Source organism: Tarenaya hassleriana, unplaced genomic scaffold (genome assembly GCF_000463585.1).
Source record: "Tarenaya hassleriana unplaced genomic scaffold, ASM46358v1 Cleome3, whole genome shotgun sequence".
NCBI classification, from domain to species: Eukaryota; Viridiplantae; Streptophyta; class Magnoliopsida; order Brassicales; family Cleomaceae; genus Tarenaya; species Tarenaya hassleriana.
In genome coordinates, this window is record NW_010966177.1 from 5,477,318 (window position 1) to 5,489,413 (window position 12,096).

Here is a 12,096-nt window from a genome sequence, read left to right on the forward strand (position 1 = left end):
AGAAGGGGGGGGGGGGGGACTCACTTCTCTTCCAAGGTTGCGATGTCAGTGACCATCGTCGTTCAATTTTGATTGAACTCTGCCCCCCTGGATTCTTCTTCTTCTTCTTCTTTTCCTAAAACAATTACTTTAGAAAATTGTGCGATAAAAGGCAAACCTTTGAGCAAAACGGAGAGAATTCGCCCTCGCTTTATTTGCAGCCACATCCGCCGACTCGCCAAGAGGCTTTAGGTACAACTTTCTTCGTAATTATTTTTCCAATTTGTAAATATAAAATTATCCTATATTATCTTTAATAAGCAAAATATAAATAAAAAATAGTTGAATTCTAGAAAAAGATATACGAAGGCTTGATACGTTGAATATGCTGAAATAATCAACGCAATTTTCACTCAAAATCAAAATCAGTTTGTTGCAGTAAAATCAAACGCATCACAACCTCTCTGAATGTTAATTCATGAATTTTACTGATTCTAACACACAATTCGTGTGAATCCCCACTCTCATGTTCCAGTACTCATTCAGATTATTATGGAGAACTCCCCTCAAAACAATCTTATTCACCAGAAATTAATACGAGTAGCAATCTTAGTACTCTAAGAATAATTTGATTTGATTCTATCTCTTTATTCAAAGTTGTTAACCAAGTTTTATCTTTAAAATCAACTTCAGAATCTGCTCATTTTTTATTTATATCAACAAACTTAACCACCTGCTTAACCACCTGCCATAACAACCTTAACATATGCTTTTACAAATCGTGACACTAACAAATCAAATTGTATTAATTTCATGAAAACAAATGTTGTTTCTTTTATAATAAAAAGTCAATCTCGGACTAATGCTTTTCTAATTTAATTTATGCATTAAGTTTTTCCAATGATAATTTCACATTCCTATTTATTCCATTCTAATTATTATTGTTTTGAATAATGGTGAGTTCCTAACGTCATGACATTCTGTGTCGGTTGTTAGTCATTAACGCATATTTTATTTTAAAAAAATGAAACTAATATTGACTTTGGGAGGGGAAGTTTGGTTCCTCACACGTTTTGTTAGATTGGACCTAATCCAAAAATTTTATTTGTTGATTAGTTTATATAAGGAGTTCGGGAGTCGTGAATTTACAAAAAAAAAAGAACGAAATTCCATATCCAAACCAGATTTGGAAAGAATTACAGTAAAGGGTGGGACTGGTAAAATACCTGAGCTTACCTCAATAACATTCTAATAGGGATAGTGATCGATGTTTCGATTCGGTTCTTCATAAATAAACTGTAGCAAACCAAAAAATGTGATATTTTTTTATCATTAATTTTAAAAAAAACTACATTTTTCGAAACCAAATCGAATTGAATTAAAAAAAAATTGAAAAATCAAATATTTTTTAAATAAGATTAACCGATTGTTACCTATTTTTATAAAATCAAAAATACCGAACCAAGCCATTCCAGATCAGAATCCAAACTAAATACCGAAATGTTCACCCCTAAATTCTACCATGAAACCAACTCGACCTAATTCCAATGTAAAACTCATATCACCTACCCAAGAAATGATCAGACCCCGACTTGAATTTGCAATAAAAAAAAAATACAGACTATACAGTCAGATTCAGCTCGAATTTCGGATTTGGTTGGATTAAACCAGACGGGTTTCAGACCAGCCTAATGTGAAAAAAATAATCTGATTCAAAAAATGAGAAAAAACCCTAATCCAACAAGTCGATCGGATCCACCAGGTTTGACCCAAGCCTGAGTCTTATAAGACCGGGCTTCGGACTCGGTTTTGTAGACCTAACAAAAGTTGGACCAACCCGAGCTCAAATCCAAAACACTCAGACTGAATGCAAACTCGAAATCAGACCGTTTGACACTCCTACCGACACAAATACCGTCCCTTCAATTGGATCAAGAAATCTACTTTTGCAAGTGAATAGAGTTCAGAAACCATGGCATGCATTATCTCAGCGAAACAAAATCAAGACAGGCTTCAGTACTTGACAGAAATATTAAGTTTGATTAGAACAAAAAAAAAAACTCATTTCTTCGTAAGACAACCTACGATGAAAACACCAGAAGTCACAATCACTGCTGTCGGGTTTCGACCTTCTTCTTCTGCCACAGCCTGTCGATGGCGCTGTCAGCATCACCCTGCGGAATTTACACAATTAAATATCAATCAAGAGTGTTTCAAAAAGCAAGAAACATCAACAATGGTCTACTAGGGATTACCGTAATGCCGCTAAACTAATACAACATTAACCCATCTCGAAGATATACCCGAGGGTTCAAAGCAAAACATCAACTTCAAACTATATCTTAAAGATATGCCCGATGATTTGAATCAAGGGCATAACTTGCGATCGAATGTTAACACGAAAGCAAGAAATATTAATAATGGTCAACTAGTGATTACTGTAATGCTGCTAAACTAATACAATACAAACCATCTCAAAGATATACCCGAGGATTCAACTCAAAACATCAGCTTCAAACTATATGTTGAAGATATAACCAAGGATTTGAATCAAGGACATAACTTGTGTTCGGAAGTTAACTTGAAAACAGAACAAGTGAGAACCATTCGCTGGAGTTAGGAGACAAAGGGGCAAACCTGAGCACGGACGAAACCGCAGAGAGCAAAAGTGGTGAACTGGCCAGTGTAGATGCCATCGGCATCGAGATGACCAATGTTGATTTGGACAGAGGCATGGTCCTTCGAGGTGATCAACCTGTTCGTTGCAGAGCTGCAACAGACAAAAACACCAGAGACTTGTTGCTAATGGAAAACGGAGAGATATCGCAAATTCAATAGACACAGAGAAGCTAGAAACATTGTAATACCATTTCCTCGGGATGTAAAGCTCGGTGATCTGACCCTCTTCGTTCTGCATCTTGAGAGATTATGGATTCTAGCTCCGAAAGACTACAAAATTCATGAGAAATAAATTTCTAAGAACGAATACGATGCATCAATGTCAATTCCAACATATTTATGCCATAGCAATTCAGATCCTGATGCTCGCACTATCAAATAGTAAGAGGGAATCTGCAATCTAAACACGTACGCATAACAAAATCAAATTTATGCTCGCGAGTGCTTAATTTAACACAATACGATTCGGATTGCAAGTGAAATGAAGATGAAAACGTAGAAAAAACAAGCGAAATATGGAACCGTTTGATTTCTTCCAAAAAAGAGAACACCATCAAAACCACGACCTAAGTTCGCATTACATTAGTTGAAATCAACAAAAAAAAAAGGACAGAAAATAAAAAAGTGAACCCTAAAAAGAATCCAAGCCCTAGCAGAGAAAGCTCGTTGAGAAACAACGATGAGGAGAAATACCTGAAGCGATTCTGTCGTCAACAAGCGGCGGGGAGTGAGATGAGACAGGCTAGGGTTTTCAGCGGATCTATTTTCACTTATATACAGAGGAATCCCCTAATTGCAGAGGATGGTTTTGCGTTACTGAGCTTCAATAAATGGGCCTGGCCCAAGGCCCATTTAAATCATTTCATATGTTTGCTATATGTTGTAAATTTTGGTCCGGGTCCATACCGGAAAAATAGCGGTTTCGAATCTAAATATTTTGTCCCGAAAATTTTCTGACCTTTTGGTTCGGGTTCGGGTTCGGGTTTTGGGTTGGTTCGAAAGTTTAAATTTTTTTTTCAAAAAAAATAATAAAAATATTAAAAATAAAAAATAAAAGAACAAATTTAGCGGTTAATCCATCTGTGTGAGACCAATCAAAACTCGAATTTTTGAAACTTATCAATATAACCTCCAAAAACTCAAGCTATAGATATATTTACAAAACTTTTTTTTATATCCCGATTGTTGTCCAAACATAAAATAATTTATCCAAATAAAACAAGAAAAATATTTTATAATACTCGGAAATGAAGTATATAACTTTTTATACAATTTACACATTGTAAATGATGAATAATCAGTTAACAAAAAAAATAAATGATGAATAATCGTGTCGAACCAAGATGAACTGGACCGGTAATATATTTTAGTATATGAGAAATATATTAATATTTTTCCCAATGCATGAACTAGTCCAAAATCTAATTGAGATGGTAATTTTTTAAAAAAAAAAAAAGCAACGGTGGCACGTGCCGAAACCGCGTGAAAAGAGCCTGAAATTCGTCAGCTTTCTGTGCCACCTGTCTCATCAACTCTCCAGCCTGTCCTCGTTCTCCTCATTTTCAAAACATTAAAAAAAAACATTCATTTTTCTCTTTAAAAAGTAAAGAAAATTCCCCCCAAAAAATACCAAACCTTATCAATTATTGAATGTTTACGAAACAAAATTTAATTTTTTTTTAAATAAATTTTTAAAAATTAAGTCGAAAATAAATTCAAATTTTTTTAATATAAATCATTTTTAATTTGAATACTGATATAATATATCGATATTCTATATGATAATCCAATATTGTGACCATCATCAGTATATTATAATATTAGTATGATATTTCATCGATAGATTTAAAAATGAGAATTGTTATAAATTTTAGATTTATTTATAATTTAAAAATTAAGTTGAGGTTTTATTTATTAAAAAATAAAATTTAGATTTTTTTTTGTGAAAATTGATAAGTTCAGATATTTTTGTTTAGAAATTTTCTTAAAAAGTAACAAATAAAAAAAAATACACGAAATCGACCTTCCAAATACTATTACTGAATTTCTGAAAAAGCGAACCAATTGAAAGGTTAACCTAACGATCGTTTATTCTAATCGCATAGTTTATTCTGACTATGATATTAATCTGGACCTCGATATATCTTATTATCAAAAAAAAACTTTATGGAAACGTTGAATCTATTTATTTTCTTGTTATTAGGGTATATTTGTGCGTCGATTTTCAAAATGAAAACAATGTACCGTGATATCGTAACAATCTGTAGGAAGCATTATAGACAAAACCAAATAGTTCTAAATATTGATACAAATGAAAGTTTATTAGAAATATTTAACTATTATATATATCATAAGATCATCTAAACTTGGATAAATTAAAGAGCTTTTCAAACGGTAAATATTAGAAAAAAAAAAAACAAAGAAATTGACCCAAAGGACCAGAAACATCCTAGGATACTAACAATTAGAATATTTTTAGAGCAAGTTGGAATTTTTTTCAAATGCATAGAACATGATCAAAATTATTGGATTTATTTAAAATTAAGAAATTAATAATGCAGAAGAAAAAAAAAAGAAAGCAAATGCGTTGCCTATAAAAAGACCTCACAGACCACAACATACATTAACTAAAGTCCATAATTTTTTATAAAAAAAAATGAAGATAGTTGTTGTTTCTGCTCCGTTTCTACTCTCACTTGTCCTCACTCTCTCTCTTGTGGAGTTTGCCTCCGCCACTTACTCAGGTATATATATATACACGTGTGTACATATATAGTCGATCGATGAATGGTAATATAGATATATGCGTGTGTATGTATAGGCGGTGTATATGCGCCGTCGCCAGGGGGAGGAGGAGAGGTGGAGAGATGGTGCGAAGACAGGTGCGAAGTGAGGTGCAGAGTGGCGGGGATGCACGACAGGTGTCTGAACTACTGCGGCATCTGCTGCAGAGACTGCAAGTGCGTTCCTTCCGGCACCTCGGGGAACAAACACGAATGCGCGTGCTACAGGGACAAGCTCAGCAGCAAGGGCACCCCCAAATGCCCTTGATCTCCAACATTCTCATTTTTATTTTTATTATTACATCTTGTTCTAGCTGGATTTGATGTTCTGAGGGATAGAATCATCTGCTCTAGTGATTCTATACGGTACTGTTTACGTATACGATCGGTGTCAACTATAGCGTATATATGAACAGTAACGGTAGATTTTATCATGAATATATTTTATTTATAACAACCATCAATATTTTGTAAAATTTAATTTTCTAAATATTTGGAAAACTATTTTAATAAAAATAAATCAATTAAAAATTAAAACTCCATTTTTTTAAGAATTACGAATAATATAAAAAAACTAAAAACTAAAATCTAAAACTCAAAATAAAAATTACCACCATTTATAACTTAAATTTCATCTATTTTTGTATACTTAATAATAATGATCACTTTTATGATCTGTAAAATAAAAGCTTTACGTTGATGTGACAGAGAGCTTTGGATTTGACGTAAAAGAAATCCAACAACACAACCAAAGCGTATATAATATATAGATTTGGATGAAAATATAATAACTTGACAATTTGTAAGACTTTTCTCAAATTGATAGCTCGTGGTAATATAATTAACAATGATGATTCGTTCCATTGATCTAAATATAAATAGGATTAGTATCTGATGATTCGTCCCACTCTAAATATGTGAATATATTTGAAATATTTAGTCCCATCTAAGTTTTTTTATTATTAAAAAATAGTTAGTAAGAATAGAGAGGTCCAAATGGATTACTTTACATTGTACTTACGAGTTACGAGTTAGATCGAATGTTTTTTTTTTTTTATTTATATACATGACAATATTTTGTTCCACGTAAATAGATTTCATGTTTTGTTAATACTTTCTTGCTTTTTTTTATTGGGAAAAGACAAAAGTGTACAGAACTGGAACGATAATATATAACACCTGGTGTAAAATAATTATTATATTAATGGACCCATTAAATTAAAAGGTAGGGAGCAGATGGAAACGCAGTTAATGGACTTGGGAAAGTCGGTGGGTTTAATTTGGTCAAAAATCCAATGACATCTTTTACGAGGTTTGGAATAAATGTATGAAACGTAAGCATTGAATGCCATAATATATACATTTTTTAATATGATTTAGAATTATATACATAATAATTAATTTAGAACACTAGATTTAGTTTCTTCATGATTAAAATTAACTAGTGGTACTGTGTTTCTTTCTGTTACATGCTTTCTGGCCATCTCGCTAAGTTGCAAGATTCGGACAGCGTCCGACAAAAACCGTTCCGACTCAAGAACCAGAGCTCTCAAGAAAAGGGTAATCCGTGTATCCAACGACAGGATCCGACGTATAGAACGTCGATCTATCGTACTCATTCAACGTAGCGTCGAGCTCAAACCGCCTCGGCAGGTCAGGGTTCGCCAAGAATGGTCTCCCGTACGCCACAAGATCGGCCCGTCCCTCGCCAATGGCCGCGTTCCCATCTTCCCTCGCGTATCCTCCCGCCACGATGAACGTTCCCTGAAAGGCTTTCCTCATCGGAATCAACGTCTCGACGCATGTCGAGATATCTCCCACAGTTTTCATCCTCGGTTCCACCATGTGACAGTAGAGAATGTTGTATCTGTTCAGCGACTCCGCCATGTGAATCCCTAATACTTCAGGGTTCGAGTCGGCTGCCTCCTTGTAGTTCGAGAAGGGCGAGAGCCTTATCCCGACTCTTCCGGGGCCTATCTCGTTTGCTACGGCTTCCACTACTTCCACAGCGAATCTACAGCGGTTTTGTAACGATCCGCCGTACTCGTCCGTTCTATCATTCACTTGATCTTTTAGAAATTGGTCGATCAGGTAACCGTGCGCTCCGTGAATCTCGACCCCGTCGAAACCTGCAATGAATATGGACGCCGTGATTTCTTGGGTTCTTGGGCAAGCGGGTACCCGAGAATTCGGGTGAACCCATTAGATAGATACTCGAATTTCCGCTTACCCGCTTCCATAGCGTTTCTTGCCGCGAGCCTGAATTCATTAACGACGCTTGGGATCTCGTCGGTTCTTAGCCTTCTTGGAGGCGAGAACTCGTCTACGTCGATGCCATTAGAGCGGAGCTGAGGTGTCAATGGCTTGTCCGTGCTCGATATCGGCGCTTGCCCGTTTGGCTGAAACCCTAATTAAATGCGGAGAAACCATCCAAGTATAAAGCATTTGTCGAGCTATATGAATACTTCATTTGATTTATTATTTTGAGAAAATTCTATAAAAATACCTCAATTTATAAACTGCTAAATAAATTACACCTAATTTGATCCATTTTTATTGAACAAATACTAATTTGGTATCTGTTTATCATAAATTTGGTATGAATTGAATTATTTGTCTAGCAATTTAAAAATTGAGATATTTATATAACAAACTTAGCAATTTGGGTATGTATTATGAAAATACATATTTATATTCATTAAACAACATATTTTGCGATTGCATTTTTAATAAACCTCCAATATTTTTCCAAATCTCTACTAGAGATATCACCCTTTTATGCGAATACTCTGAGATATTTGGAGGCAAACCTCGGCTGGAGACTCGGCCGGTGTGCCAAATCTGACAGAAGAAGACACCACCCTTCGCGTGGACAGCCTCCACGATCGGCTTCCATCCCTCCACCTGCTCCTTCGTCCATATTCCGGGCACGTCTTTGTATCTTTACACATACACACACACGAAATGTTCACAGAGAAGTAAAGTGTATGTATAGTTTCACAAATTACAGTGTTCTCAGATCAAAACCCAGAAAGAAAGTTTTCATCTTTCCACTCGAAATCCGCCGTAACAAAAAACTCAGATCAAATCCGTTTATAGTTATACTTATACACACACATATACATACACAAAATGCTCAGAGAGAAGGTGTATATATAGTTTTACAGTGCTCTCAAGATCAAAACCCAGAAAGAAAATTTTCATCTTTCCACTCGAAATCCGCCGTAACGAAAAAAAAAATCTGACCAGAATCGCTTATATATAGTTATTATGCAGATACGTTACCCTATCGCTGTATGGGAAATTGTGGCGCCTTCAGAGATGAGAAACCCTCCCTTCGTCGTTCTCTGAGAGTAATACAAGACAGCGTGCGGCTGAGGAACGTTGCCGTACGATCTCTGTCTCGTCAATGGCGCCAAAACGACCCTTCACCACAGCAAGAACGCGTGTGCCCGTATATATAACATAACAAGACGAGATCGAGCAAGAACAGGAACCGTTGTCCGAAGTAGTAGAAGTAAGTACCTGTGAGAGAGTTTGAAGCTTCCCATCTGATACGGAGTGAGGAGGGGAATCGAAGAACTCTGTTTGGTTGCCGAGAAAATCTCGTTTTCCATCTCTACGAAGCGGGAAACTGATTTTGCGGAGAAAACTTGGAAGATTCCGAGGAGGAGTGGATCGGAGGGGGATTGAGAATATATGGAGGGTGAGTGACGTGGTGATTACGTCACTCATTGAGTGGCTTTTCTCAATACCCACCACAAATTTTCTTCTTGTTCATAACGTAGATGATGATGAGATGACGATTGATATAAGCCCACGTTACACGTCACTTTCCTTTTGGAGTCAATTCCATTACTGTTTCATTTTTTATTTGATTTGTATCAAATGCATGCAATTATTTGAGATAAAATGTCTAGTGGTTGCATGTTTAGTGTTTTCTTTTTCATGCATTCTTTGTTTAACCAATGTTTCTCTCTCTCTATTGGTTAAAATATTATTGGGGTAGATATAAAAAATGTTTGTGTATAATTGATGTGTTTTCGTGTATTTATTTGTTAAACTAAATTTTGGTCTATTTTTTTAGTTTGTTGTATTTTTACGAAAATTTCTTTTTATTTATGTCTTTATTACATCATTTATTCAAAAACTTGGATATATTTAATCTCAAAACTTTTCTTTTTTGATAACTAAGAGGTTAACTGTGTTTTCGGTCCATTTAATCTCCCTAAACTTTTTCTTCACCAGTAGAATCGAACTCAAAATTTTGAGAATAACTTTGTCGCATCTCAACCGCTGTACTACCAACTATTGGATTTTAATCACAAAACCTGGAATAGATGCTTCATCATATTCACCTTTTACTTTTAATAAGATGTTATGGATTCCAATCTTACCTTGAAAATAAAGCAATGAGGTCGAACTCTTTACCATGTCATGTGTTGATCTAGGTATGAATGTGACGATTCATTATTAAAAATCGTTTAGGACATTTCGTAGACTATCCAAAAAAAAAATGGATATATTTGATCTCGAATATTAGTAGTTCAAATTTTGAAATTTGAAATTCTAATCCGAATTTTGGATATCTATATATACTAAATATTTTAAATATTCGAAAATGAAAATAAAAATGAAGCAATAAGAACCAAGGGAGTAAAACGGGTCGGTCCGATTTGTTCTGATCTGAGAATATTTTAATCAACCCAACCCAACCCAAATCATCTTAACTCACGAATCAAACGAATCGAGTCGCAAGTTAAATATATAATTTTAAAAAATATTTAAAATATAATAAAAAAAATTAAAATTTTAAACAAAATAAAACTAAATATCTAATAAAATTCAGTTTTTATATAAAAATAATTAAAAATATATACAAATATTAAAAAAAATTAAAAAAATTGTCTTGTGAATCAGTCTGTGGGTTCGCCGAACTGGTTCGCCACGAATTCAACTTGTGATGAACTGGCTCGTTTGGTTCGTTTTTTTCTTAACTCAAATATTTTGAATCCAACTCGAAAAATATGGATCAGTTCATAAACCAATCCGCGAGTCAGAATCGTTTTATATCCCTAATAAAAACAAGTAGACTATCCAAAGAACGAGACATGATTTACATTTACAGGCATTAGACTGAGACGTAGGTGTGGACAAGATATATATATATATATATATAATTTTTATTGAATTGAGATATATTTTGTAGTTTGGTTAGATACTTCCTTAAAAAAAAACAAACTCAAGGCTGAACTTGACAAACATGTATCTCGAATGTAAAATCTCCTATCGGTTACACATGTACATCATAATTCTAATTTCCTCTACTTTTTATAATGTTTGAATATATTGTTGGAATTTTTTGGTAAAATATTGGTCAATAAACGTGATTCAACACATGCTTTTAAAATTCAAATTTTATAACGTTAGGCTATTATTATAGCATTAATGGGGTCTATTTAATGTGGGGTCTAAACATAATTTTATCAACGCCTAGGGGGTAAATTACACAGATATACCAAAACTGTCAGGGATACACCCAACAAAACATAACACATTATATTTTTTTTTGAAAAGACTATAATACCCTTAATGAAATCGTGTAATTGTAATTGCAACGTCGCAATTGATTCTAAATACAGTTGTAATTGATTCTAAATGAAATGACAAAAAATACATCTTATTAGTTATAAGATTTTTAGTTGTTATATGGTCATAAATACTTTTTTTAATCGTATATTAGTTATATAACAGTTGTAATAAAGTCGTTAAAAATATAAAAAAAGGTTATTTCGGACTTTTTAAGTGAAAAAATGGTATAAAATTGAAATAAAAAATTTACTGTTCATTTTGGGTGTATCGATGAAATTCATGCGACACATTTGGTATATTTGTGTGAATTACCCCGCTTAGGAACTGACATGCATATATTAAAAAGTATTTTTCTATGAAAATATTAGATAGTTAAATTTATAAATATTTTTCACTCCATTTGTTCATAAAAATAACAAATTAGAGAACAAAAAAAATGAATTTAAGTTTGTATAATTTAAGGTAGGAGAACATGCAAATGTGTTTTTATCATGAATTCAAAATTAAATACGGGACAATATATTCACCTATACTTCTCCGATTTTGTATGTAGATATAATTGGGTTAAAAGTTTGGTGGATTTTCGGATAAAAACTAAAAACAAAATAAACTAAAATTAGGGTGTCAATTTAGATTTGAGGTCCATATCTCGATTCGTACTCATCCGAAACGAAAAATGTCGATTTTCGGATCTAAATTTTTCGACATATAGAAAATGGTTTTTAGAATAGGTTGGATCAGATTAGGGTCAGTCATTCGATATATTTTTTTTTCAAAAAAATTACTTAAAAAACAAAAAACTATAATTACAAAATAATTTAACGGGGCGAACCGTATCCTAAACCCGAAATTTATAGGAACAGGATTCAAATTTGGTTATAGAAATCTGAAAAACAATCGGACCGATCTATCCGAATCCGAATCTAAAACCCTCGAGCCAAATGTAGATTCGGCGGGATTAGACCGCACCGACCCGATTCACCCCCTAACCAAAATCGCAAGTGTCTTCTTTCTTATAAGGCCCATCTAATTCAAATATAAATTTAACCAGTAAAACGGCGTC

General features: G+C 33.8%; 4 protein-coding genes across 6 annotated transcripts in view; 1 reads left to right on the forward strand and 3 right to left on the reverse strand.

Annotated features, from left to right (window-relative positions):
- The window catches only part of LOC104819541, a 6,262-nt gene extending 6,046 nt beyond the window's left edge, over positions 1-216 (reverse strand). For all 3 annotated transcript variants that reach the window (XM_010549662.2, XM_010549660.2, XM_010549659.2), the window contains exon 1: positions 25-216. Coding sequence is in view for 2 of the 3 variants with exons in the window: in XM_010549660.2 (XP_010547962.1) it covers positions 25-56 (32 nt within the window). In the remaining variant the exon portion in view is untranslated. The remainder of the gene's footprint in view (positions 1-24) is intronic.
- Positions 217-1,936: 1,720 nt separating this feature from the next.
- LOC104819542 (40S ribosomal protein S21-2-like) lies at positions 1,937-3,437 on the reverse strand. The gene is made up of 4 exons (XM_010549664.1): positions 3,352-3,437; positions 2,847-2,928; positions 2,617-2,749; positions 1,937-2,153 (listed from the first exon to the last, which is right to left on the reverse strand). Exons 2-4 carry the CDS (start codon positions 2,894-2,896, stop codon positions 2,088-2,090), a joined length of 249 nt encoding a protein of 82 aa, XP_010547966.1. The 5' UTR covers positions 2,897-2,928; positions 3,352-3,437; the 3' UTR covers positions 1,937-2,087.
- Positions 3,438-5,302: 1,865 nt separating this feature from the next.
- On the forward strand, positions 5,303-5,881 carry LOC104819543 (peamaclein). The gene is made up of 2 exons (XM_010549665.1): positions 5,303-5,402; positions 5,480-5,881. The coding sequence occupies exons 1-2, from the start codon at positions 5,315-5,317 to the stop codon at positions 5,707-5,709; spliced, it is 318 nt and encodes a 105-aa protein (XP_010547967.1). The 5' UTR covers positions 5,303-5,314; the 3' UTR covers positions 5,710-5,881.
- A 975-nt stretch (positions 5,882-6,856) lies between these two features.
- LOC104819544 (12-oxophytodienoate reductase 2-like) lies at positions 6,857-9,197 on the reverse strand. The gene is made up of 5 exons (XM_010549666.2): positions 8,967-9,197; positions 8,727-8,867; positions 8,252-8,382; positions 7,672-7,848; positions 6,857-7,570 (listed from the first exon to the last, which is right to left on the reverse strand). The coding sequence occupies exons 1-5, from the start codon at positions 9,056-9,058 to the stop codon at positions 6,975-6,977; spliced, it is 1,137 nt and encodes a 378-aa protein (XP_010547968.1). The 5' UTR covers positions 9,059-9,197; the 3' UTR covers positions 6,857-6,974.
- Positions 9,198-12,096: the final 2,899 nt, after the last annotated feature.